The 26,228-nt window shown below is 38.1% G+C and overlaps 2 protein-coding genes across 4 annotated transcripts in view; both read right to left on the bottom strand.

Annotated features, from left to right (window-relative positions):
* Window positions 1–123: 123 nt before the first annotated feature.
* On the bottom strand, window positions 124–14,294 carry soat2 (sterol O-acyltransferase 2). The gene is made up of 16 exons (XM_046076596.1): window positions 13,825–14,294; window positions 12,170–12,367; window positions 11,674–11,732; window positions 11,286–11,422; window positions 11,101–11,154; window positions 10,330–10,437; window positions 9,270–9,552; window positions 6,821–6,896; window positions 5,864–5,948; window positions 5,454–5,499; window positions 5,010–5,130; window positions 4,466–4,563; window positions 3,713–3,811; window positions 3,359–3,494; window positions 2,611–2,756; window positions 124–1,319 (listed from the first exon to the last, which is right to left on the bottom strand). Exons 2-16 carry the CDS (start codon window positions 12,258–12,260, stop codon window positions 1,269–1,271), a joined length of 1,590 nt encoding a protein of 529 aa, XP_045932552.1. The 5' UTR covers window positions 12,261–12,367; window positions 13,825–14,294; the 3' UTR covers window positions 124–1,268.
* Window positions 14,295–14,668: 374 nt separating this feature from the next.
* kif5ab (kinesin family member 5A, b) overlaps window positions 14,669–26,228 on the bottom strand; it is a 50,594-nt gene continuing 39,034 nt past the window's right edge. The window contains exons 25-29 of one of the 3 annotated variants that reach the window (XM_046029067.1): window positions 24,875–25,136; window positions 24,247–24,311; window positions 21,879–21,906; window positions 21,355–21,437; window positions 14,669–15,118 (exon numbers count right to left, since the gene is read on the bottom strand). In XM_046029067.1, the coding sequence (XP_045885023.1) occupies window positions 21,368–21,437; window positions 21,879–21,906; window positions 24,247–24,311; window positions 24,875–25,136 (425 nt within the window). In that variant the 3' untranslated portion in view covers window positions 14,669–15,118; window positions 21,355–21,367. Of the gene's footprint in view, window positions 15,119–21,354; window positions 21,438–21,617; window positions 21,718–21,878; window positions 21,907–24,246; window positions 24,312–24,874; window positions 25,137–26,228 lie in introns of those variants that run through there. The other 2 variants (XM_046029069.1, XM_046029068.1) reach the window with 2 other exon arrangements.

Genomic DNA, 26,228 nt, shown 5'->3' with positions numbered 1-26,228 from the left:
TCTGTCAAAGAAATAAAATATGTGACAGCTCCTTTTATGTATAAGTTAAAAGAAAGCTAGAGAAACAAAATTGATGTCACACAAAATGTCAAATTAAAATAAGAACAGAAACAGATGTTTTAAATTTTCAAACAGATTTTATTTTCAAGCATAACATTTGATGAACTGTCAAAAGTAGACACAATTGATGTTGTGTTAACACTGCCTCTAAAACTACCAGTCCTGATGTGCCTCTGGTATTACAGTATATCAGTTTACAGAGCATTACATCACTAATGCAAATGCTGTACCAATGTTAATCCTCTTCTTCCTGTATGACTTCAGAGGGACATGGCAGGCAGACAAACAGAGGCTTTGATAAGACGCTGAGCTGCCTGTGGTTGGTTGGTTAATGTACCTGCTCTCCCAACCAATCTGTGCCAGCTGAATGTCAACCAAGGCAGGATTAAACATGCAACACACACACACACACTGCAGGCCAGGTGTCCTCAATGTGGAAAAACCTGCTCAAAGTTGTCACTGACCTGTCTTCTGTGCAACAATTTCTACGACTAACAGAAGGCAAAAGACACAAGGCTGCTACGACACGATAAGAAACACCTTTTTCAGGTTTTGTAACCATGTCTAGCTTTACTATAAATATAGCAGAAATAAAAACGCAATTACACATTTTGTTCCCAGAGTCTAAAATAAATTATTGTGTTATTGTATATGTATAGTTCATGTGGGCTTATTATTGTAATATTAAATACATTAAATAATTTAAAGAATAACATTTGGGAAGGTAAGGAAATTATGACTTGTGAAAAATATATACAGTACATATTTTCCCCCTGTAGATTATTTTGTATATGACTGAGCTTAGCATAAAGACTGGCAACAGAGCTAGCCTGGCTCTGTCCAAAGGTCAAGAATCTGCCTACCAGCTCATTGATTAACATGTTGTATCTCGTTTGTTTACTCTGTACACAAAAACATGGACACTTTTTTTCAAAACTTTGCACTCGATAAAGACTTTGTCAATAAAGAAGCTAAGTGTTGTCGATTAACATGTTGCTTACAGTATACTATCTGCAGCAAAAAACACAGCCTATTATTACACAGTATTTAATACTACCAATAAAAATAAAAACTTTCAATAATTCAGATGGACACCACACCAACAACATAAAGGTAAACATGACAGTCACACCTTGACCCTTTACACACTAAGACCAGAAAACCTTATATATTTACATGTCTTTCAAGTTGTCCTTCCTTGTTCTCTTTTATGTTATGCAGGACCACGATCGAGGTGTCACCAACTCCAAGAAAGTATTCTGTTGAGAAAAGTAGAAAACTTGTTTTGAATTTTCATACAGTGCTCCCCCTCCTCCTTCTAGTAACATCTGCAATCCTTTCATGCATTTTTATCTGTATGATTTAACGCCAATTCATTATCACATAATAATCTCATTTTCTGAACGTCACTTCTGTTTTTAGACAGCAGTTATCTGTGTTAAGCCATTGTGTGTGTGAATGACGCCACTGGCTTTGGAGGATACACAGAGATGCAGTAGTTCATAGTGGAATAAGTATGTTAAGTACATCTGCGCCCATCTGTCATGCAAATCCTTCACATCTGCGACTTCATCAAACGCTTGAGCTTTTTAAGGGTTAAATATGTCATCTTTTTACAAACGACAGTTACTCAACACAAGTGGCTCTCCTATGTGGGCTTATGTGTGTGAGTGTGGGTGGGTTATTGCTTTGAGAACAAGTTTATGCACATTATATGTGTATCTACACGTATGCATGCAGTCTGTGTGGTAACAGATGCTCATGAGTGACTAGAGATAAGAACAGGCGACCAAGCCAGACGATGATGAAAACAGTGGAAGGAGTTAGACAGATTCATCTGGTTACTGACGTCTGTATGACGTCCAACATTAAAGTACTCAAGTATTAATCATGTAATGTAGTTTTTTCTAGTCTATTAGTCATAATGTTATTATATTTTAAGTAAATTTACTTGCCTATTCTCTATTTCAGCATCTCAGAAACTGGGGTTAAAGTACTGTCTAATGATGTCATTGTACAAACAAACTTCTTTTAAAATCCTCACACATGCAGTCACATGGTATCTGTTTATATGTCTGCTGCAATGTCTATTATGCAATATCTTGCTGGGCTTGAACACAATCCAGTAGAATAATTCTTCAAGCCATTAAACACCATAATAAATCTCAGAAGAATCTCACAATGAAGTTACATCTTCATATTTTCTGCTGAACAAAAGGGTCATAAATTTCCTGTCAGGTTTTATTGATTTTATTTCAGACAAATCCCTGCTTCTGTTGCAGATGGAGCCAAGAAAACTAAAGTTTATTGAAATCTGACAGAAACAAGTTTCTTTTAACCCTCTTTTTTAGCAGCTATAAAATATAATGATGTGTGTCTTGCCCCACTGGACATGTGTAAACCTACAAAGAAGCTGTAGCACAATCTGCATTTAAGAGTAGAATCATCCAGATATGATGAAATTAATTAAATCTAATTAAAGTCTGATCATGGCATTGCTCCTTTCAGGCCTTCCTGTACTAACAATGTACATGTAGGTGGAGTACTTACCCCTGTCCGAGGGCATTGTATCTGGGCGTACCACTCCTGACAGTACAGACACACCTGGACGCCCTGACCGAGAAAGAGACACGCCCACATGATGACGTTGAACACAGGGCTCTGTCGCTTGTCGTTCATGGTAAAGTTGAACACCACTAAGAGAGGAGCACAAGAGAAAATGTTGTTGTTGATTTTGCTGGGGGAGGGGGTTGTTTCAAGGCATTTCTGTAGTTAAACAGTGACAGATCATTTGTGTAATTGCTGAGCTGTGAGGCCGCTAGTAAGGACAGGAACAGTAACAGTAAACAGAGCATGAAAGGTAAAAAACAAATGTTTTGAGATGACTACCTAGTGAGTCTGAGAGGAAAAGGACATAAAGTACCAATGTACTTTCTGTAAAAATGATGAGTCGTCCTCTGAAAACAGCTACTAAATGTGTGTTAGAGGGAATAATTACAGATTTTAACTCTAAAGGCTTGAAGGCACAGCCCAGAATGTAGAAAGGGGCATTTACATATTTTTAACAAGCTATGCACAGACAATTGAGAGACAATGTTTCAACTACAGCAACGGTAATGAGGTTGGCAAGAAATGGTTCTCTCTCTTTTTCTTTCTCCATCTTGTTCTATGTTTTTTTTCCTTCCTTATTTGAAAGGCTAGTACATTTTTCAACAGGCAGGTCAGAGCACCAGATACCAGCCATTTCTATTTATATCATTGTTAAGATTGTTCCCTGAATAATGAGTACAACGCTCACCTCCAAAGATGGCAAAGAGACAGAACATGACTGGATAAAAGAAGCCGAAGCCCATTGACAAGGCGTACTCGTGGACGACAGCAGAGACGATGAACACGGAGACCATGGCAGCTGTTCGGAATTTCCTTTTCGACAGCTGCAGGGATCAGAGAAAGAACAGAGAGAGGGTTTTGGCTCAAAGTTCAGGGTTTAGGCTGGTTCAGTGGGGAATTTGTCTCACTAGAATTACAGGAATAATGTCAAGCTACTATATGCACTTCATCATGTGACACGCTGCCTTGGAAAAACAGACCCAATGGGACGTGACATTGTGTTTAATATTATTTATATTTGCCGTAGTGGCACTCAGCTCACCCAGAGGAAGTCTCTGTATCCGTAGTAAAAGAGCCAGTCATGAACCACTATGTTCCAGGTACGATAATAGTTGGTGAAAGATGTGGAGTTCCACCAGTCCTAGAACATCAACACAAGGTAGAAAAATGAGTGTGTGGATAAAAATAAAAACAGAACGGAGAAGGATCACTTGTCAAATAATTCATAGTTCTTTTAGTTACATTTGGCCAAAGAACAACATTTGAAAACTAGCCTTTTTGCTAACACTGGAACAATTACAGTAATGTTGATCGATGTGTGTGACAAAAAGTAATAAAAGTTAATTTTAAAAATAGTATTTATTTTATATAATAGAGTTTTGGTTTGCACACAACATCATGACACATAATATGGCATTTCAGACGCCAAACAGATTTTTATTTAATTAGAACAGCGTACCACATCACCCCCCAAGTAAGAATTGGTCCGCTACCTCACAATTATACTTAAATTAGTCTGCCAATTTGAATTTAGTAACATGAGAACAAAATCGGAGACTAAGTGGCCAAGAGCAAGAGCAAATGGGTCTTTTCAGCCTTGGTTTTGTCTCTTCTTCAAGAACAAACTGTATCAACAGATCATAATGATGGGAATGTTAAACTGTTTTGGGACCATCAGGCCACACTGCTGTAATTTCAGTTGTCATTCATTTTCCCATATGGAAAAGCAAGCATTTCTGAAAATAAAGTGTTCACAGGAGAGGTGATGCCACACTAAATCAGCCATACCACACACCTTGTAGAACATTCTGTCAGCAAAACACAGCAGCTCTGCGAAGAGGTTGAGCCAGCAGTGCAGGAAGGCAAAGAAGCACAACAGAAGGAGCATTATACCTGAGACAGACAGACACAGAGAGAGACAGAGAGAGAGATTGGTTTATGAGGAACACTTTTATTTTGGGCATTGCTCCCAGCTTTCTCATAAGAACTGTAACTTGACACTGATGCTTTTATATCAGCACTTACTCATAAAGCTATTCACTTAAAGAGAGTAATAAATATGTCTTTGATTACCTGTACGTGATAGCATCTTTAATCTTATCACTGACTTAAAACACTAGAGACATTTCCTCTATGTCCATGTAAAGTGATATATTAACCAGTGCTGACTCATCCAGGTAAGAAGTAATAGAGGTTTGAAGCAGAAGTAATGTACAGATGACTAGTCACAGATGAACTTTAATTTATGCTTGTTTTTACACATAACTTCCTTCTAATATTGCCAGAAAAACTGTCCAAAAAACAAGCTCCATGTAGGTAGAGAGTAGAAAGTACAGTACCTGGTAATATTGAGTTGAACACAGCCAGAACCATTGTTCGTTTACTGAAAGGCTGATTGGTCGCATTGGGCACACAAAGGCGGACCAGGATGAAGTAGCCATAAAAAAGGCATCCCAAGATCTGCAAATTAAGCATTAAAATGTATTTTAAAAAGTTAATGGGAACCTGAGAAAGGAAATAATATATAGTGCACTCTTGAAGATAGTGGCGTAATATAAGATATCAAAGATTAAAGCTATTAAGCGCCTGTAGTTTATGATTGCTTCACCTTGTCACACTATACACAAGTACTACGAGCAACTTCTAGGTCAGATCTATTCTAGGTCACTGACCACACATAGGCTTTCTTAGTATATTCTATTACATACTTAACTAAAAGGTGATACGTGTGAAAATGAAAATGAGCTCTCAACAGCCCAAATAAAGGAATAGCTTCATCTTACCATACCAAGTGTGACGCCAACATACTTCCATCTTATGTGGGAATTCCTGCGAAGAACAGACAGGGTATGTCACTAATTCACAAATGTATGCTGTGAATTGTGCTTTGTGTGCATTTATACATGTTGTGTGGCCAAGCTAACGTAAACATTTGATTTCCTTTTAACTGCATCTTCCCCTGGAGGATGCCTTAGACAAATTATTTTCAATAAATTTTTTAATTTTATTTGCTGAGATAGATTCTGGAGCTGCAATGAATGCAAAATGCTACAACATTTCATCTAGTTTGTGGCACAAAGTTAACGTGATGTCCACTCTGATACATGTTAGTAGCACTTACCACTACCAATTAAAATAAGAGAACAAAGGATGAGTGAAAGGCAGCAAAGTGAAAGGGACAATAAAGTCTTACCGAGGATATGATTCCCTGTAAATGAGTGTTGGACAGAAGAGGAAGTAGACATAGCTGGAAAATGTCGGGAATCTGGGACTTTCTCCTGAAAAGCCCATTCAGACAGACAGTTCAGTATGTATGACCATCATCCAGTTTTGAGTCCTTAAATCTGGCACTGAAATAGCTTTCAGCCATCACAAGTTGCCTTAAAGGTTAAAAATAGCTGATTTAAGGTCTGTGGTTCAGACATAAACTTCTCATTTAATTTTTCTTGTTTCATTATGTTGCATAATACAAGCCATTAACGGTTCCATCTGTGAATTCAAACGCCTTAATGTAGAGACCAGGAAGCAAATGGCTGTCTTTAAAATTAAACGACAGTGAGTTTATCACAAATCGTTAAGCCATTACGTTAAATTGTCTGCCTCAAAGCCTCCAATCTCTTTTACTGAATTATTAGCTGTACTTTAGTCAAGCTTCTACTTTACACTAATAATAATGACATTTAAAAATGGTAGGTTTTGCGAAAATCACATTTAACAGAATCATAAATCTGTGTTAAGCAAGGAACTTATTTTCTGTCAAAACCACATTCAGACCACGGACACTTCTATAAAGCCAATTTTCTTTTTTCTTTTATATCATTTTATACACTTAATAGTTTTTGCTTGGAGGCATTTTACTGCAGCGAATAAGTTTTCATGCTTAGTACTATAAGTTTATTGTCAAAGGAGACACATCCTGCAGCACTGACAGACTTTTACAGTAGGATCTCATGGGGATGCACATACTTGAGCTTAAATATTGTTTGTGGGTGTATTCATTGTTAGGTCTAACTTCAACTTGAATCATTTAGTGGTAGCCTGCTGAGCTCTCTTTTAGTCATTTTTCTCTGGTGTCTGGCAGTGTCAGTGTGAGTAATTACACTGCTTGAGGCGTAAATACACCTGACATCAATACGATACAGTACAGTACCTTCCTTTGGTGTATTCTTCATAATAACAGGAGCAGTTTCTCTTATTAGAGAGTAGCTTTTCATCAGGAATCGAATCTGAGGAAAATTGATACAGTTATTATGTGAAGTGAAGCACAATGTATCAATAACAGCTTCTACATTGTCTGTCTTTATTGCATGAATTGACAAAGCGTCTCATGTGTCTGTGTTAGAACATATTGACATAGTGATGTATTGTTTAGTTGTTTGTTCACTTCTGTAATTAATCAGGAGGAAGAACAACAAAAGGGAGTGATATAGCAAGACAGGGCAGACAGAAGCACAATTGGAGAAGTTGTTTATCGTTTTGAGCTCATCATAAACTGCAGCTCTGCCACAGTCTGTCTCTCTGTCCCTCCTCTTCAGCCCCTTTCATTGCCATTTTCTATCCGTCCACCAGATGCCCTTGGACTTTATCTCCTTTCCACATCACCTGACAGTCCCACCCATTTACAGGCCAGTTCCCACTTCTCCTATGAGCCCTGCAGTTACCTGACCTTCCCTGCTCCTGTTTTCATTCTCCCTTGTCAGCCCTGCAGTACGTAACCAGGAACCCAGTGACCTGTACGTGCCTGCCCTTCTTCTTGATTAGTTGGACTTTGGGTTTGCCACTGCTCCTTGTTGGATTTGTCTGTTTTGGCCTGCCTCACCATCCCATAAACTGTATTTTATGTGTAAATAAAACCATTGAACTGCACTAGCTCTACCTCTGGCTTGTGCTTTTGGGTCTAATCCCGTATATCCCTGCGCTTGCACTAGCCATGACAAGTTTAGACATATGTCGCCAATCTGTAACAGGGAATCTATTACAGGGAACCACTAAATTAATCAAAAATCAATATAATACAGTTTGTATATTGAATGAACAGGATCAGAATTAAAAATAGACTGATTGGACCCAGGTCAGATAAGGATCAGGACTGGGTTTCCCAAAAGCATCTAAGCACTGGGATTATCTCACTCCATCAAATGGAGCTGAAATGATCTTAGCAGTAAGACGGTTTTGGGAGGCCGGTGTAATAAAGAGGATGAGGAGGTATTACAGTATGGGTTCATAATGTTTAAATGTTGGCTACACTTAGATCCACTATCTTTTAGTGCCTTTCCAGCTGTAAGGCTCCCATCTCTGGCCAGCAGGCTTTTCTTATCGCAGTGTTCCTGCTGATGGCAATGAAGGCCTGCATTTAAAATTTGGATTGCCAATGAAAATATTTCAGGATATTTCTAGCACAGGTCATTTCTAATAAGAGTTTATATACTTGGCATTTATTTTATTAGTTTTATTGCAATAAAAACACTTTAATCTTACTGCAGAAGTCATTAAAAGAAGAGTGATGCTATTTGGAACTGTAAAAAACGGACATTGACTTATTAATGCTTCATTATTTGCCTTCCAGCTGACTAGTAACATCTTAGCACATTCATACAAGTGTACTACAGTTACGAGACCTTTACCATGTGTCGGTAGCTCGGTAAGCTTGATATTACAAGAGCAATACCGAGCTTACTGGTCTTGCATAGCTCTAATCATAGTGTGTTAACAGCTATTTCTGATTCTATAATGACTTTAAGGGGTATAAGTTCCTTCAGCAGATGGAGGTGGCAAGTAGATAGAATAAATAATGTTCCATTGTGCCATTTGTTACATACATCTAAATAACATCATAACAACATATCACATCTTTAATATGAAGGTAGTAGAGTTTGGAGAAATAAAAAAAAAAAGATATGTTGCCTCTGTCAGCCTAATTGCTCTCCTGTTTACTGTGTGGCATGACTGTACTCCAAAACACTTTTTCTCACGAAGTGGTGTAGCTGAAAGATTCAAGGTGTTGTCTGTATTCATGAGTATAAAAGACAATTACATTTAGACCTATACTGTTTGCCAAAAGTCTCAGAAATAGCAAGATTGAACTTTATGCTTTATGCATAGCCTATTCATGCCTCTTGTTCATGTCTATTATTCTATTCCCTGAGGTGATGTCTTACACGAAGGGAACTGTGTAATCTGCTCACCCGTACATATTTTTTATGTTTAGTACGATTATATATCAACTAATACTGGATTTTTGAGGCCAATACCTATATCAATATTTCAGACTGTAATGGAGACATGGTTTCATATTTACTCCAAATATATATCCTCATATCTGCTTTTCCTCGTTAAGAATCGGCGAACATACAGTATATCCCAATACGTATAAGCAAAAACTGGCAGATAAATCAATAAGGCTCTATGGAATTTTCACTCAATATGGCTTGAGGCAGTCCAAAACTTTTGCACCCTGTTCTTATTAATTTTACAGTAGGAAGTGAGCACCTCCCATCATTCATCTGCTGGCGTCATAAGCTAGTTGATATTCACCAAACTCTTCTATCTATGCACCCAACAAAATGATTTATTCCTTAAACACACACACACACACTCACCTGCTCAAGTATCACAATGAACCGTGAGGCCGGTGGGAGCTGGTAGTGCACAACGGTGTAGATGGGGAATAGTCCCAGTATAAAGGTCTGCACTGCGGAAAGGACCAAGCCCGTGACAAGAGAAAGCCCCAACTTAGAGGGGAAGCTGTGGTACAAAGATCCCCAAAACACCAGGGTGTAGTAAGGAACAAACAGGGTGTAGGCAAACATCACAACCCAGGCCCAGGTGACAGTCCCCGGCTTCCCAAAGGCGAAGAACAGCAGGTCGAACTCCAAGACCAACCTGAGATTGCAAAAAAAACCAAAAAAACACACATATTACTATCATTACACTAAGAAAATGGGAAAATTATTATCAAGAACAGAATTAAAGGCTGATTGTACTTCCTAAGGCAGGTTGATTAAATTTCCAAATAAATAATTGCAAAAATTAAGTTGACATGAAGGACATTTAAGTGAAGCACTCTATTAGCCACTGTGGTCTGTTTTTGCTTTAAACAGGGTTTTGAATAACATTAAAGCATGACTGGCTTTAATAAATGGCAGCCATAGTTAAATGAATTGAATATTTTCCCATCTGAAAACAATCCTATGGTGATAATAAAGATAATTCATAGATTGATGTCAAAAGATTTGTTTAATTCAACATGCCCATTTGCGAGTGAAATATTGGTATTTTTTATTTCAATTTACCCATATTATAATCAATATTAACTGAAGGTGGAGGTATTGATTAATTTGCACACATTGAACAGTCGCCCGCTGGCATTTGCTTCCAGTAAGAATTGAACTCATAACCCTGTGTCTGCAACTAGCAACCACATCATTACTGAGCTGCCCAAAGCAACAGCAGAAATACTCAGAGGAATTGATTGCTCTATCTTTCTGCTGCCAGACGAGCAGGGAGGGGAGGAGGGAGGGCACAATAGGGAGTAAAAGAACATAAGAAGTCAGTAAGAAGTTTTAAAAAGGCTTCAGGGTAATTAGATTTAGTTCGGTGTCTTGGAGTTTGAGACATGCCAATGTCACAAACACACATACATGCACATGCCACACAGACCTGCCCTGGTCGATGTAGTCGACAGCCAGCGTGCTCATACAGAAGATGAGGAGTATGGCTATGAACATGTGGTAGATCGTCCTGATGTGGCTGATCTCAAACAGTTCACTGATGAAGAGGAGGAAAAGAGAAACTTAAACATCATTCATTAAAATAGCTCTATGTTGTGTTCTTGCGTATATCTTCTGTGCTGAATGAATGTAATCATCTATAAAACATGCAAACATGTCAGCGGGACAATATGTATGATCTGTATTTGTATAACATGGAATTATTATACACTATATTATATACTTATTGATGTATACTGTATGCAGACCACATAACCACTGATCTCTTTAGATTCAGATTAAGAGAAATCTGAATTCCAATAAATACACAACATACAAGAGGGGTTTAATTTAAGTTTAAATACTGTTTTTGAAAATCATATTTTGTAAAGACACCACCCCGATGAAGGCAAGATAAGTAAAAAACATTTGCTACTTTTATTTGTCTTATGTGATCGTGAATTGAATATATTTTGGTTTTGGACTGTTGGTCAGACTAAAGAAGACATTTGACGTTGTGGCTTTGGGCTTCAGAAAATCTTTCATGGGTCTTTCTCGGTATTTTCTGACATTTTATGGGCCAAACAATTAATCAAGAACATTATCTGCAGACATACTGTGTAATGAGAAGAATCATCAGTTGCATTCCTATATTGAAATTCACACTTGTTATGTTTGTGTTCTCTAAGTTAGAAATAGGCTGCCAATCTTTTATACTTACTCCAACATCGATGGCCTGTCCATAAACACTTTGCCGTCATCCATTCTCTGAGATCTAAAACAAACAACAGAAAAAAGGGACACACAAACACATTTTACTGCAGTTAATGAGAAGATAAATAAATCTCCTAGATCAATTAGGAATACTTTGTGCACTAGAAGTTGGCTCTTCCTCCTCCTCCTCACCTGGATGAGGGTTTTTGTGTCATCTTTCCATTAACTGGCTGGATTTGGGTGAAAGGTGGGACGGACTCAGTCAGAGCTTTGTCTAGTATATCGCTGAGCTGATCCTGGACCTGCTCCAGGACTTTCACTTTCACCTTCTACAGGAGGACACACAGGAAATTTTGTTTTAGCTTTCTCAACTTATAGCCTACTCTCTAATTCTACAGTACAGTACAAGTTGCATCCCATATTTTGCACACATAAAATGCCCTGTATCCTGTTTACTCAGATGCATGGCCTTAGCGTCTGGATGATCTCTTTCCAAATGAGTAAGACAGAGGAGGGACAGCATAATTGAGGGAGTGTTGTGTTGGTTGAGATACTGGCTTAGAGTGGGGTTATGGGTTACCTGTGCATGTTTCTGCCAGTGTCTTAGATAGTCTTCCTCTACATTATTTTGGCCACCAACTGCAGAGAGAAGAACATCAGTTGCATGAGATTATAAACCAGTGCAATATACTGTACATATTGCACGTTAATTAAGATTCAGTGCAAAACTAAGGAGAGAAAACTAAAGAGATAAATGGGAATCCCACAGTCTGCACATATTTCTGCATTAATCCTAAATATAGCAACTTAAGAAATTCTAAACTTGGTGCAGTGGGCTTTTTAAGAACTGCAGAAATCCCCAAACATATTGAAAAGTATGTAATCTGTAGGACTGTGGAATTCTACAATAAATGCGCTTGTTTTTCTTGCTCTCACCTTTCCAAAACATATACTGTATATATTGAAATTTATTTCTGTTTGCAAACAATGCAATGATGCAATTACATAACACAAATAATAACACAAATGAATAGATTCTCTATAAAAGGATCAGCATGTAAATATATTGTCCGTACCATGACTGGAGATTTCATCTGACTCAATGCACTTCGACTGGGCCTTGATTTTTCGGTGCAACAGTCTGTTAGGTGGCTCAGCAGTCGTCATGGTTACCGCTGGTTCACCGCTTAGGAATATCTGCTAGGATTTAGGTGGACAATCCTGTGTATTTCAAAGTTGTAGTTGGTCTCACACTCACACACACGGTTGCTTCCCTGAGGATAAATTATGGAAATTAAAAACTAATAGCAGTTGACCTTTATCAAAACAATTTGGATGCACGGGCTCAGCTCCTGAGGAAAATCCATACTAGAGCACTTAGAGCTGAAATATCCTGGTGCATTGCCCTTTGTGGACTGAATCACCCCAGTCAGTGAAAACAGCTCCCTTTTTTGCCCCTTAAAGTGCTGTGATGTCACTGGGCACTGTCACATGCTCAAAACTTTCAACTCATAGAGGGCAGAGCAGCAAAAGTTTTTACTCTATGTGATTCACTTTGAGTTTATCCTTTCTTGAGATTCGACAATGTAGACTTGAGAATCTTCAACTATAAATTGAGAGATTAAATGAGGTCACAGGCCCATTGCTGGCAGGTTGCCTCATGCTAAAAAGCATTAATATTCCTGAGTCCTCAGTCCCAAGGAGGTGAGTTTACTTGTGTAAATTCCAAGGGTGCACAGACTCCTGGTCTGAATGCAGAAACATATACAGGTCAGGGGTTTTGTATGGTAGTTACCTACAGTGCTTCTCCATAATAAGAGTCTTATCACTGGCCATTGTAGCTCAAGCTAAACACTGTAAAGAAAAGATAAAGCCTGTCTAACTGTCCCCTGTGGAAGTTCACACACCATAGATAAGACTGACGTAGAGGTTGTGTAGAATATACTTCCAAGGAGGGGTAAACGACACAGAGTGACCTCATTTTCTAATCCATGCTATTTGATCACTCCTCAAGAGAAATGTCAATACAGCAGATAAGGTTTGCACAGATATCCAGAGTATACATCCTGTGGTTTTGGATGATGAAACGGCAGAGAAATAGATGAAGTAAAAACATGTTTTTGAGTAGATCAACTTTTTTCCTTTGCATGCTTCGGGTAAGCTGACGGTGAGGGATCATGCTTAGTCACTCGCAGCCTGTCTAACTTTCCTCTCAACAATTTAATCGTTAGATAAAAGTTCTCATTTACACGCGGTTGCTATTTGTAATGGGAATTAATGAAATAATGAATCAACTTATTTCAAGGACACCAAGTAATAACTGCACCAAATTGCCTTAGTCAAACTGAGAATACATTTTTTGAGGCCTATAATATTATTGAATCAATCTTATTGGACCAGTTGGAAAACCATAATGTCAGTGTCATCACCTACGAGCAGTTAAAAGAGACAGAAAATCCCTGTTTAGCATTATTGTATATTGTTCACAAATGTCCGTTGATTAAATAACAACTTCCCTTCAGAACGAATACTTAACCTGGTCATGATTTCTTTTCAACACTGATGTATGAGTAGGCAACTTTTGTTACACTTCTCACTGAAACTGAGAAACTTACATTTCAGCAGTCACAGTTCACCTTAATCTGTACTTCTGTAGATGACAGATACAGATGTACCAGGCAGATGTGACACCCATGCTAAACATTTGTCATTGTGTCAGATTAATACTCACACAGTCTTCTAGCTTGGGGCCCAGTCAGCAGTCCACAGGGTGCGACACACTGCTTCAATCGATGATTCCCGCTGAGAGAGAGTGGAGCTGGAGTGGTTTTAAGTAAGTCTGTGTGTGTCACAGTTCTTGTGATCTCTGTCCTCTGCTTTCCTCAGCTGCTATTTTGCACTTTGCCCTTTTGGCTCCTGGTCCTGAGTAGGACAGGTCATCCTCAGCTGTCCAACCCCCTACTTGGCATAGCTGAATAGATTCTCAGTCTCCCAGGTCAAGGTTTTCTACAAGTGCTCAGTCTTGACTCAGCACTTTAAAATATACATTTGTGCTGATTTTCAAAAGTCCCCCTTCACTCAGAAACATGTTTTGCTTAATGTTGCTTCATGATGTTTGACTTTGACACAAAATATTTTTTTAAAACATTTAAAAAAAGTATCTTTAAAGATGACCTTCCAGCAGGAATATAAGTATTTAAAAACTTTGTTCTTTTTCTATAAAGTCACAGCTAAGACAAATACAGGAAGACCAGTCATACATGGCGTAATAAAAATAAATGAGTGGCAAAGGTCATGTAGTCTGTGGCCAAATGCACATTGTTCCACGAAACCATGACAGGTTTGTTTTGTGCCCTAGTTTTTAAAAAGTGTTTAACTTGGACAGCAATTTGGAGCAAAGTGAAATGAAAGCAGTATACACATGTACACTCCCCCCAATATCTTAAGTCAATATATTTATGGCAAACATAACAAAGTGATTACAATACAGACACTCTAATTTTTCTTAAATAAATTATAATTTCAGTATTTCTTTTTTTAGTATAAGTGGAAATATTTGCTTAATGTGCCTTTTCAAAGTGCTTGAGGGTAAAAATCTCACATAATTAGAGTAGCAGAGTAACAACAGACAGTGTAATAATGATATGTACACAGGATCATCTTTATTGAAGTGGCTTTCATGAGATAACAGTAATGTTTCTCAGCTCAGCTACAGCAGAAAGTAGTGCATGCACTAAATCACACACCATAAACAAAACAACCAACGCACAAATGTACAAACAGACACCTGTTTTTTTAAATCACCCAACCATTCTTGTCATAGTTGTACTTCTGCATATTTAGGCTACATCATCACATTTTATTAACTTTCCATAATATTTTCTAATTGGTTACAATTACTATAATACAAACAGATAAGACAGGGAAAATAATCTACACTCAATCACCCGAACGCAACAACCATAGTGCATGTCAGAAGAATAGTCAGAATAGTTTCTTTGTAGATTTCATTGATGAACAGCAGACTGGCAAAAAAAAGGGCATTTACATTCAACTCATGGTTTCTACAGGTTATGTAAACACACTCAAATTCAATGAAAATGTTGTTCAAGTTCAATAACCTTTACGACCCTTTGGAGAAAGTCTACTGAAGTCTTAGATAATCAGTGAAAAGGCTTAAAGCATAAAGAAAAGCGCGTGATAAATTACTTCATGTATGTCTGATGAGCCTCAAAATAATGACAAGTGAGTCTGTTGGTTTAGATTACTAATATAATAATTCAGTATATACAGGGTATCAATACATTACTTACTGGGTAACTATATGGGACAAATATAGGAAAGAGTAAGAGGTTAAGGGAACAACTTTTTGTTGTACCAGTACCGCAATAAAATAAGTTAAGTTCATTTATTTTGAAATGATAATATCTTAACAAAAACAATTTAGTTTGGAAATTACATTGTAAAAACAATTTAAATACTTTCAGTTAAATACTTATTAATAAAAATATTATTATTAATATGATGTGCACTACATGTTGTTGGGGAACAAAACATTAGGTTAACCAGTAAAACAAAAAGGCAATTAAAGTGTAATTTATTTCTAAACAAATTTGTAACCGCCTGTTGTACCTCTTTCCTCGTGCCTATCCATTAGTTACCCCATAAGTATGTAATTGGTACCTCTTATGTACAAAATATTTACACTGTAATTTGCAGGCTGTAATCTAAAGCGTTATTGAGGGGTGTACTACGAAGTGAGATTAAGCCATACAGTAGTAGTGCCACTTAACTAAGCTGTGCAGTTAGAGTAGCACAAACTGTTTGCATCGAGTCGCCTCCTGAACCTACATGGACTCAGTTGATAGAGACATTTTTTCCCCTGTTTGTTTAACACTTTAAATTTAAAGGTAAAGGCAATTTATTGTCATTCTCTGCATTTTACCTATCCCTCAAGGGAGCAGTGGGCAGGCGCTGTGCAGCGCCCGGGGACCAATTCCAAATCTATATCAGTGTCCAGTCAATGTCACTGACTGAAGAACTTAACATGTTTTACACAGCATATCACCAACACTCGAATATTGAATATTGAAGGCAGAGCAAATACAGACCACTTCGGATGATGTTTTTATGCTCGGTCCTGATTTGCTGCCATGTCCGTTTCACATTGCTGGTATTGCAGCTAATAGAACACTGATTAGAAAATTCATTAGTCTATTGTTATTTATCATACATAATATTAAATCCATAAAATTCATCTCACTTTGATCACGCAAAATTAAAATGATTTCTGCGTATCCTTCGTTGTAGGACAGTGTCAGATCTAAACGCAGTCCTTGAGTGTAATGTTTAAATATGCTGTCTCAAGTTTAGAGTTTAAGAGCTTCACAAGGTGCAGCTGTCACGTTAGAAATAAAAGGGAGGCCTTATTTGCAGCAACAGTGAAGCTTTTTGCTGTAATACTTTTTAAAATATTCTTCATAGCTTTCCATTTTAACAACTGGTTGCTGAAGGCGGCGGCATGCAATTGGTCCATTTTGAGTGGAAGAAGAGTCTAAAGACGTGCCAAACGCCCCCTTTTCAGGGAAGATGCACAGAGCCTGATGAAGAAATCGATGGGTATTACAACGGTGGTCATCAACTTTCTTTGTTACTAGGTTAACAAAGAAAGTTGAAGACCACTGTCGTAATACCCATCTACACCCCAATATATTTTATGCTTTGTCGCGCCAGATAACGTAAAGAAAGCCTGGCTGTGTCGAACTTGCTTCGTAGTACACCCCTCTGGTCTGTTTTGTTAAAAGGATCCCAGACAATCCAAAAGTAAGAGACTCTGCCAAGAAGATACAGCTCCTCTTCTCTCTCAAAATACACACATGCATACACACACACATACATACAGTCCCTCAACTGTCACCCTTCACTCTCTCATCCTGACTGGCTGATCAGGAGGTCATCAGAGAGTTTGATGGGACGCCAGGAGTGACTCTGCTCAGAATGCACCCAAGTAATACAGGGTATGCAATATCTCTCTGTTTTGGGGTCAAAGGTCAAACACCTCATTTGCTGATGAGGTGCTTTATCTGAGGGTGTGTCAGAGGGATAAGACGAGGCTGTATCAGCTCTTGATAACTTATAGTAACCCTTGGGTTATGTCTCCATCAGAGCTTACATGGACTATTGCAGAACAAGATCCTCTTTAAATGACTCATTACAACTGGGGCTTTGGTTTCAGTCTGAGGTGGTTCATAAAGTATGATTAACAAATTCACATTGGAACAGCAACTGCACATATGCACCCATTTTTCACAACAGTGGAAATCTGAAATCTAGAGCATTCTGCAGTGTAAGAAACAATCTCACCATACATTTGCACATAAAAACAAATGATATTGCTTCACATTCCCAAACTGCTATACATTGAGAATAACTAGCAAATAACTAACATTAGAACAAAATAGAGCAAATGATAGGTAATATTTTGTCTTTTAAACTACAACTAGCAGTATAAAAATATTTGTTACGCAATTATTTTTTTCCATTCTGTCATTCTTTTGGTTTACATGACAATGACTGAATATCACACATAACAATCCCTGACAGGCAGCTTTCGTAGGGATAATGTACAGCTTAAAAGTCTCTCTACTACGAGTATGTTTTATTTTAAACAATGTTCTAACCAACTCCCTGTTTTAACACTATGGTTCTTTCTGCACTTGGTGAGATAGTGCCACTACCAGAGCCATCTGATGCCTTAAGATTTCAAAGCTCTTAATCTAACAAGAGGAAAAACAGTGTCTGAAATATATCCTCCAAGGGTACCAAAATATAAAACTGATGTGTCTGATGAAGAGTCTTGAGTAGTTACATACTGTACTGTATGTATAAACTTAATCCTTTGTTAAATTTGATTAAAGACAGTCAAATGTCAGAAATCATCTATTGTGTAAATAAAAGCTTGGCCAAGTTGGAACTACTGCAGGTCTGTGTATGTGTTTTTTTAGTTTTGTGTGTGTGTAAGTCTACCTACCTGGCAACAGCAGTTATGGACTATATTGTTACTATGACTACTAACGCTCTTTCGAAGAATTTAAATTGCAATTAGCCTGATATTTTGGGAATCAACAGTAAAGAATCACAAATTAGTGATTGCTTTCAGTTTGGACTGAAACTGAACTTTTAAAAGCTTGCTTTAAATGACAAGTCTGGTGATTCTATATTTTTCTATTCTATTGTGAAGACAATAACCAACAATGAACTACTACTACTAAGTATTGCAATATGGCATCTAAAGCCTGACTTACAGTAGCTTACAACATGTGCCATCAACCTCCATTCTTTCCAAATAACACATCAATGAGCCACTTTGATGCATTGGATAACATTTCTTCATCCCCATGAATATGTGCACTGTATTTTACTTTGTCAAAATCAAAAATACACCATCCTGCTTCTGTAAAAACTCACTAGTGCGCCAAATGTGAATTAATCCGCGGCTGAAAATAGTCCCCAACAACTGTGCTATTTACTCATGTTTGAGTAATGCTTGCGAAAAACTGCAGTGCCCAGCTGTTTTAGGAAATTACTGAGGCTTTTTCAAAATTAAACTATATACGGAAGTCCTGTTTGTAAAGATTTACATCACTTGGCTTGTGACTGAGAGCCACAGGCAGGCTAACCCAATACTGAGAGGCAGAGTAATGCATTGATGGTTTTGGTTTTGCTTTTCATGGGATTTTTTGACAATAACAAAGGTATTGAATAATGCCTTTAAACAGACTGCATTTCCCATTTACACTGGCTTTCAGTACTTCTCCTGTACTGGTGTTTAGACTGAAACATTTTATGATAATGTTGCCCCACTAGCTCTCTTCCTCTTTATTTTTTTTCCGAGAAAAAGCTAAAGACCAACATCAAAAATCAACATGCACAGTCAAAAGTATTTATATTAGTAAAGTGAGCTTGAGGATCACGCTGTTTTCATGTGTTTTAACACAGTTTACCTTGGAGTTTTCAGATCCATATGCATGTTTAGTAATAATAATAATAATAATAATAATAATAATAATAATAAAGACCTCAGTTTAAAGTTGTATGAAAGTACTGTTTTTTATGTCCAGTGTGATCCCGTCACTGAGAGAAACAGCACACCCTAGTGGTTACCTACAGCACTGCACTTTAATAAGGATTATTATTACTTTCTCTTCCCTGCCTTTCTATTTGTGGTCCCTTTGTTTTCCAAGTCATGTGGAGGGTGTGCAACAAAATGGGTATGAGCTGCCAGATTGGGAATTTGAGATGCAGTGCTTGGCATGGATCCTACCGATTCCCACATACAACCCGTGTCATTGTACAGCAAGGAGAAGGGATTGAAGAGGAGCAAGCAAAGGGAGGAAAAGGGACACAGGAGAGACAGAGGTCTGTTTACAGCAGGTGAGGATGGGAGAGGAAGGAGAGGCTTGGAGGACAGTGATCAGCTGCATGCAGATTTACAGAGGAGGCCTCCGAAGAAACGTCTGCCTGGAGAGAGAGAAAGAGAGAGAGACAGAGAGAGAGTGGGAGAGAAAGAGAGAGGGAGACAGAAAAACAGAAAGTCGGAGTGACAGTAAGATATATTTGAGAGAAACAGGGAGTCGGCAGAAAAGAAGAGACAGCAGCCAGTGAGTCATGCTAACATTGCCAGAAGGAATACGTCTCGAGTCATTTTATTTCTGGTGTCTTTACTGAGAGTTAGTTGTGTTTGGGAACTGCATGGAACACTCTGGGGCCATATTTAGACTTCAGACAATGTAAAATTCACCAGCACTGTGCAAAACTTACATTTACCCTGCAGAAAACTTCATGTCAGCTTATAGAGCTTGAAAAGTTAGAATAGCTTTTGCATTTCATCATTATAACACTTCATACAGCAGTCCTCAATCTGCAGGTTGAGTGTTATACAGAGTGTGAGCACTTTACACATTACTAGTTTTGCCTAAAGTAGAACATGACTACGGTTAGAATTAAATTATAGTGCCAGTTCTGCAAAAGAATTCACTTCACCGTTTTGTCCCTGTGACAGGTGGCGTTGAGTATTATTAACTTTAATACATTAAAAAGGCAACCAAATGAACCCTGTGATAGTAAAAGTAGTGGGATGAAGTAAAAACCCAGAGCCGGTGATCATTTAATTCCTCTTTTTCATTTGGGTCTTTCTCAGAGGAATATAATTTATAATGTATAATCTTTAACTCTCCACTGGGATTTATGAAGTGATTCCAAAAAAGAAAATGCTGGTCAGAGACAGATGCTGTTTGTTGGATATTTTTGTGTAAAGTGTGTCATAGTCTGTGAGTGTAGGTACTTTTAGCGTAGTGTAGGCCCTAGAAAAAAAATCATCCCCTTCACCCTGGCAGGGTTTCTGCTCCCACACAGGGTCTATTCCCTATAGATCCATTCTGATTGTATTTTAACTTACCATCAAGTTATTGCTGAAAAAAGTTACTTTGCTGTGAATGGAAACATATCAATAATAAAATAATTTATTCACTTCTATTTTCCCATTAATAAACCCAGTTTCAATCTGAATTTTATTCCAGTAATGTTTAATGAGCAGCGGGGCTGTTTTCTTCAATGCCCGGGGCCCGTTTCAACATGCAAGCTGCAATTTGCAGTATGAGATTCCTTTCCTGTTAATTTTTCCATAATCAAAACAGAAATCATACTTGCAACCCATTGACTCATGACTCACAATCACATGTGAGATTTGACGTTGCCATTATTTGTGATCGTGGTGTAAGCAGGGCTTACTGCTTTTTGTGAAACGGGCCCATAGTTCTCAGAATTAACATTGACATTGTAATTATATAAATTCACATACGTAAATTTGTATGTAATCACTGACACTTAATTTTACCATTTGACCACATCCTATACAATTTTAATTGAAAAACGCTTTTAAATCACCATCGTATGAAGTGCATTTTAATCAAAGTCATAACGTTTAATTCAAGCTTTCAGGTTGTCATAACATTTGGTTATTCATGAATTTAAGCTCACAAGTCCAGTACAAATGGAAAATAGCAATTTATGGAGGAAAGCTGCTCATGTAGCTTAAAGGCTCCATCTATTCTTTATGTGGAGTAAGGCTTTGACTGTTAATTGATTGTGTGGGTACTTGTGAGACTTGTAAGGTAAATTACTCATTTTTGACCTATGACTCATGAACCGGTATTCTGTAGCGAATAAATTAAAGAGTCGATCTGTCTATCAGTGTTCTTACCTGCTCAGGACTATTAGCTGGCTGAAGTCTCTGGCTGCAGGCTGTAGAGTTTGGCTGGATCCTGATTGTCACATATGTCAGTTCTGGACACAGAATTGACATTCAGACACATGCTAACCAACACACCAGAATCATATAGGTTGGCCACAGCACCCCGTCACCAGATTCATCCGCAGCAGCAGCGGCAGCGGCAGCAGCAGCAGCAGTAGCAGCAGTAGCAGCAGTAGCAGCGGTGGCAGTGACAGCAACAAGGGGGCAGTGGTGGAGCAGAGACACCGCAGTGAGGGAAGCAAATCAGTGATTTACAGTAATTGGTGTTAAAGCGGGGGGGGGCTTCAACATGTCCTGACAGCTGCTTATCTGCTAATAAAAGTAAATATTTCAGGGCCTTAAGTTGAAGCCAAACTGTTGTTAGCCCATCATACAAGGTTCAAAATATATCCTACATTTCTACAAAAGCTACATATTAACAACAAACACCAGCAGGTGTTTTGCAGTAATCGAAGAAGGTGCACCAGTCTTACCTGTTGTCATTGATATCTGTAGTGTTTCCTGTGGAAAGAAAGAGGTGCATAAGGAGGCAGGCAGGTGCACAGTGAGAGGGTTGGTGGTGTGTAAATTAGGGAAGAAGTGGGTTTATCACAGACACATATGAGTTTAACTGAAACAGCCCAAAGCCATTGGAGACAGATGACTTTAGAACAAGCAGCTGCATAATGTGTTTGTTCTCAGACAACAAGTCTTTATACATGAATGACTGAATAGGTTGTTTGTCAGGGCATATTAAAACAACCCGTTTGTGCATTTTATTGATCTGGAAACCCAATCAGCTTGACAAAGACACAGCAACAGCACAGCCACAGGTTTAGGCTATGGTTATGGTGAGGCAAAGATCATGGTCATTAAAACATGGTTAATGTGTGGTGAAGTTTATACAAGTAAAATCTATTTATTAGGGTCAGAAACAGATGGTGGTTATGGTGAAAAGGACACCTATCCAACACCTGCTCCTGAAGAGTGTTTGTAGGTCTATAAAAACACAAGCTACTAAACATAAACATGTGTCATTTTGTGTTTTCTATATTGTATATGTAATTTCTGTTGACTGACTGTTTACACAAATGACCAATGCTGGGGTTTTTATTTGCACAACAAAATATTGCTTGTCAGGAAAATGTAAACATGGGTTTTACACTATTTGAAGAAACAACCGTTTATCAGATTTTTCTACCACTATTACTAGCACAGCAGATAATAACAATAACAAAGTGCTACAACTTTTAAAAGTCCTCCCATCCAGAGAGGTTCTTTGCATTAGCCATTGTCCTTACAGGTAGACCAACAGTACAGCTGGATCATAGTTACATTCTGTGGAGCCCCAAAACTGCATTAATTTCCCAGGTGTTCGTCAAGCAGCTACTGTGTTATTATAATCCTTAGATGCCTTTGCTTTCCCTGAACTATACCATACATACTATACTGTACTGTCAGTACTATACTACTATATACTATTCACTTGGCTTTTTACGTGACCCAGCATATTCATAGCCAGACATATCATGAAGTGTCAGCTGTTTCTCAGTCTCCAGCAACTGGGAAGTGTGTGTGTGTGCATGTGTTCATTGTTATTCATGGGTGACAGTTTACTTAATTTGTGTGCTCTTTGCTTCAATTTGATGAGTTGGCAATTATAAAGGGACCTCATGCTTGACTGGATTATGAGGCTGTTCAGTTTAATCTCCTTTTAAAATAGCTGTGACAGTTCTTATCCTAAACGGGAACTGTCAAGGCTACACCTCAACACACTGAAACTACTGAGAAAAAAGACATTTGGGGAACAGGCCTCTCAGAGTTCTTTGGCTTTGCGTTTTACACTTCCCCATAGGCTCTTTCTGAAATTCATGAAACTGAGTAGAATTATCTCCAACAGTGAAAATTACTAGTGATGGACCAAGAAGGAAATTTCCCACCAAGTTTGACATCAGAATACATTACAGTGTAAGCACTTCCATTCTAAAATGCCACATATCCATTCAAGGGAAAATGACTGAAGAGAATATTGAAAACAAACTCAAACTGAATAAAATAAACAGCACAAATATTTACAAATCTCTTGCGATGACTCATCTGAACAGCTGCCAGTACTGAGTGTTGAGTTGGCAGGGTTGAAAACCCTCTGAAACATCATGAGAAGCAAAAAATAAAACTCAGTGGACAACATCACTGTTATCTGTTATTTAATAAAAGGCAGGTACTGTCGCAGCAGATTGATATATTTTGGCTCAAACCCTGTTTCTGACTTCTATTGATATTCCCGGTGAATCAAAGAGGTGTGTGTGTTGTTACACAACTCTACAACTGCCATCAATGGGTCACGGGCTGAGGTGGGCACTCAGCCTGTCTGGCTGAGTAATGACACTGCAATCCTAATCTATCTCCTCCAGAGTCTGTTGCTAATGTGAGCAGACACACACACACACACACACACACACTCACACACAAACATGAAGATGCACAAAAGCATCAAGTAGCAGCAGCAGCAGCATCAGCAGTATCCTATAATAACTAAGAGAACTAAGTTGACCTTTACTGAAAGCCTCCTCCTCACTCACCAATGGCTTGGAATTACAGTTTAGACTACTGACTATGAGCCCATTACAAAAGATGAAAGCAAAAACTAAAAAGAGACAGTTGGCAGAATTGTTATCATAGCAGCAGGACAACCCCTCAACCACCAATCTCTGAGAGTATATGAAACAACATTCAAACATAATGACTGGTAAGACAGCATCTCTTCAACCACTAAAAACGGTCATAAGAAGAAGTGAATTTACTGATCTTGATCATAACAGTTCTCATTATTTTAGCAGGCATTATCTGATCAGGGCTCACCATTTTCTGAATCAAGCATCTCTGCGGTGTTCTTGTCTGTTTGCCGCTGTGGTTCAGCTGGAAGCCTACAAAGCAGAGAAAGAGATATTAATGCAAAGGTCTTTGAGTTAAATAAAATTAAACAGAAACAATACCAACAAAAAAGAAAATTTAAGTGTACCCAAGTGCTCTCTCAGCCACAAAATAAAAAATAGATTAAAACTGCTTGTGTTGCAAGCATACATCTAGACACACACACTAGACTGTAAAATGTTTGACTGTTTAAGCTTTTTAAAAGCAGCACAACAATTCAGACCACAGATTACACACAGATACTTTATCGTTGCAGTAACAGACATAAATTAAGCATGAAGATTAATTTTTTGGAAACAGAAGTTTGACAAAAAAGAGCCACTTGCTATGTGTTTTTTGAGCATTTAGCTGTATTCATCTTCATCATGAGTGGATCATTGTTATGACAACTGTGGCTTTGGTTGAAAGCCAAGTTAGTAAATGGGCCTTAAGATTATTTTGTCAACTACTATTTCTAAGGTCAAAAAGAGGTAAGAGTATAGTCCAAACTATGATGCACAAATCACCTGCAATATATTACTCACAAATTCTACGTCATGCAACTGGGTTCACTCACATGTGGTCCTGAGCGTCGTTGTCGAGTGAATCATTGTTTTGGGAGTTGATGTGTTTAACGGGGCTGTTCTGATTGGAGTTGGTCTCGGGTAAAGTGGGCTCACTCTCTGGTGTTGCAGGAGTGGCAGGAGTGGCTGCTTCTTGGTTGTTGCTGTTGTGGAAACCAGCTTTGCAGAAGGCCATGGGGTTATCGCTGTAGCCTCGGATGAAGAAGGGGTTGGTAGGAGAGCATGCTGGGTAGTGGCCAGGGCGCACAGGCTTGGCTGCAATAAACAGCAGCAGTAAAACAGATATAGATCTATTGATTGATCCATTCATCCAAAAAAGACAAAAACATTCTATTTATTTTGCCCTAGAGGGCCAGTGCTACGCTGTCATCTGTAGCACAAACTAATACATTTTTAATGTGGCTGGATTACTGAGAATATATTAAACTGAAATTAAAGAGTTTTCTTTGTCTGCTACAGCATACATAACTAATTTATTAATATCTGCTCTGTAAATCACTTGTCTTGTGTTCCCCTTTTAGAAAAAAAATCATTCTGAGAAATCATCACGGAAATTACCGTATTTTGATACAGCCTACATCAAATCTTGCATGAAGCCATAAGATCAGCGTGCTATCATAGGCAGAGCAGACGTTCACACTGAGCTAGACAGCAGCTACACAACATAAAAACCACAGACTGAACAACAACCTATATTCGTTTTCCTGCTAAAGTCTGCACCTTAAATTGTTGAATGAGTGACCAAACCAATATTAATCTAGGAAAGTGCCTTGCTAATGTCAGTTTGCAGGCTAGATAGCTAATTAGCTGCACATTAAACAGCATTTAAACCTGCAATTATCACTTTGGCCTGGTTAGATGCTGATGTGGTCTTTAGTATTTAATACCACAAACAACCCGCTGTCTCTGTTTTTTCTGCTGTACGCTTGTTTGTTAACTTTGTCTCTCAGTCACTACTGTGTAAGCCAGGCACTCTGTCAATCAAGCTACAACGCCAGCCAAGAGGAAAAGGAGCATAATCTTTATTCTTCCTTTTAATAAAAAAAGCTATTAAAAATACATTTAAAAAAACATTTTTTGTAAGTTTTCACTACATAATGGGATGACTAAATGTGAATTCAGTTGGACTTCAATATTCGTTACAATATCACAGTTGTTCTCTGTTGGCTTGGTTTAATCCTCAAATGAAAATCATTATTCTAAAAACACTCTCAAATCAATAGCTATTTTTTTCACAGCAACATTGCGTCTCTCATTTCTTTCACACAAAATTCTAATGCCTGAGTGAAACTATCTTTTCATCTTTTGACACAGTGATTAAAGTAAGTCTTGGTGATCAAAATGAAT

Source organism: Micropterus dolomieu, linkage group LG18 (genome assembly GCF_021292245.1).
Source record: "Micropterus dolomieu isolate WLL.071019.BEF.003 ecotype Adirondacks linkage group LG18, ASM2129224v1, whole genome shotgun sequence".
Taxonomy (NCBI): Eukaryota; Metazoa; Chordata; class Actinopteri; order Centrarchiformes; family Centrarchidae; genus Micropterus; species Micropterus dolomieu.
Note: the sequence above shows the minus strand (reverse complement) of the source record. Positions and strands in the feature narration are given on the sequence as shown.

Bases quoted from the DNA above. Each gene is read 5' to 3' on its own strand.
- soat2 (XM_046076596.1), bottom strand. From the start codon at position 12,260: ATGACGACTGCTGAGCCACCTAACAGACTGTTGCACCGAAAAATCAAG. The intron at 6,897-9,269 runs GTGAGTGTGTGT...AATTTTCCTCAG, and splicing joins TCATTGTGATACTTGAGCAG to ATTCGATTCCTGATGAAAAG. The intron at 4,564-5,009 runs GTACTGTACTTT...TGTCTGTCTCAG, and splicing joins GTTCAACTCAATATTACCAG to GTATAATGCTCCTTCTGTTG.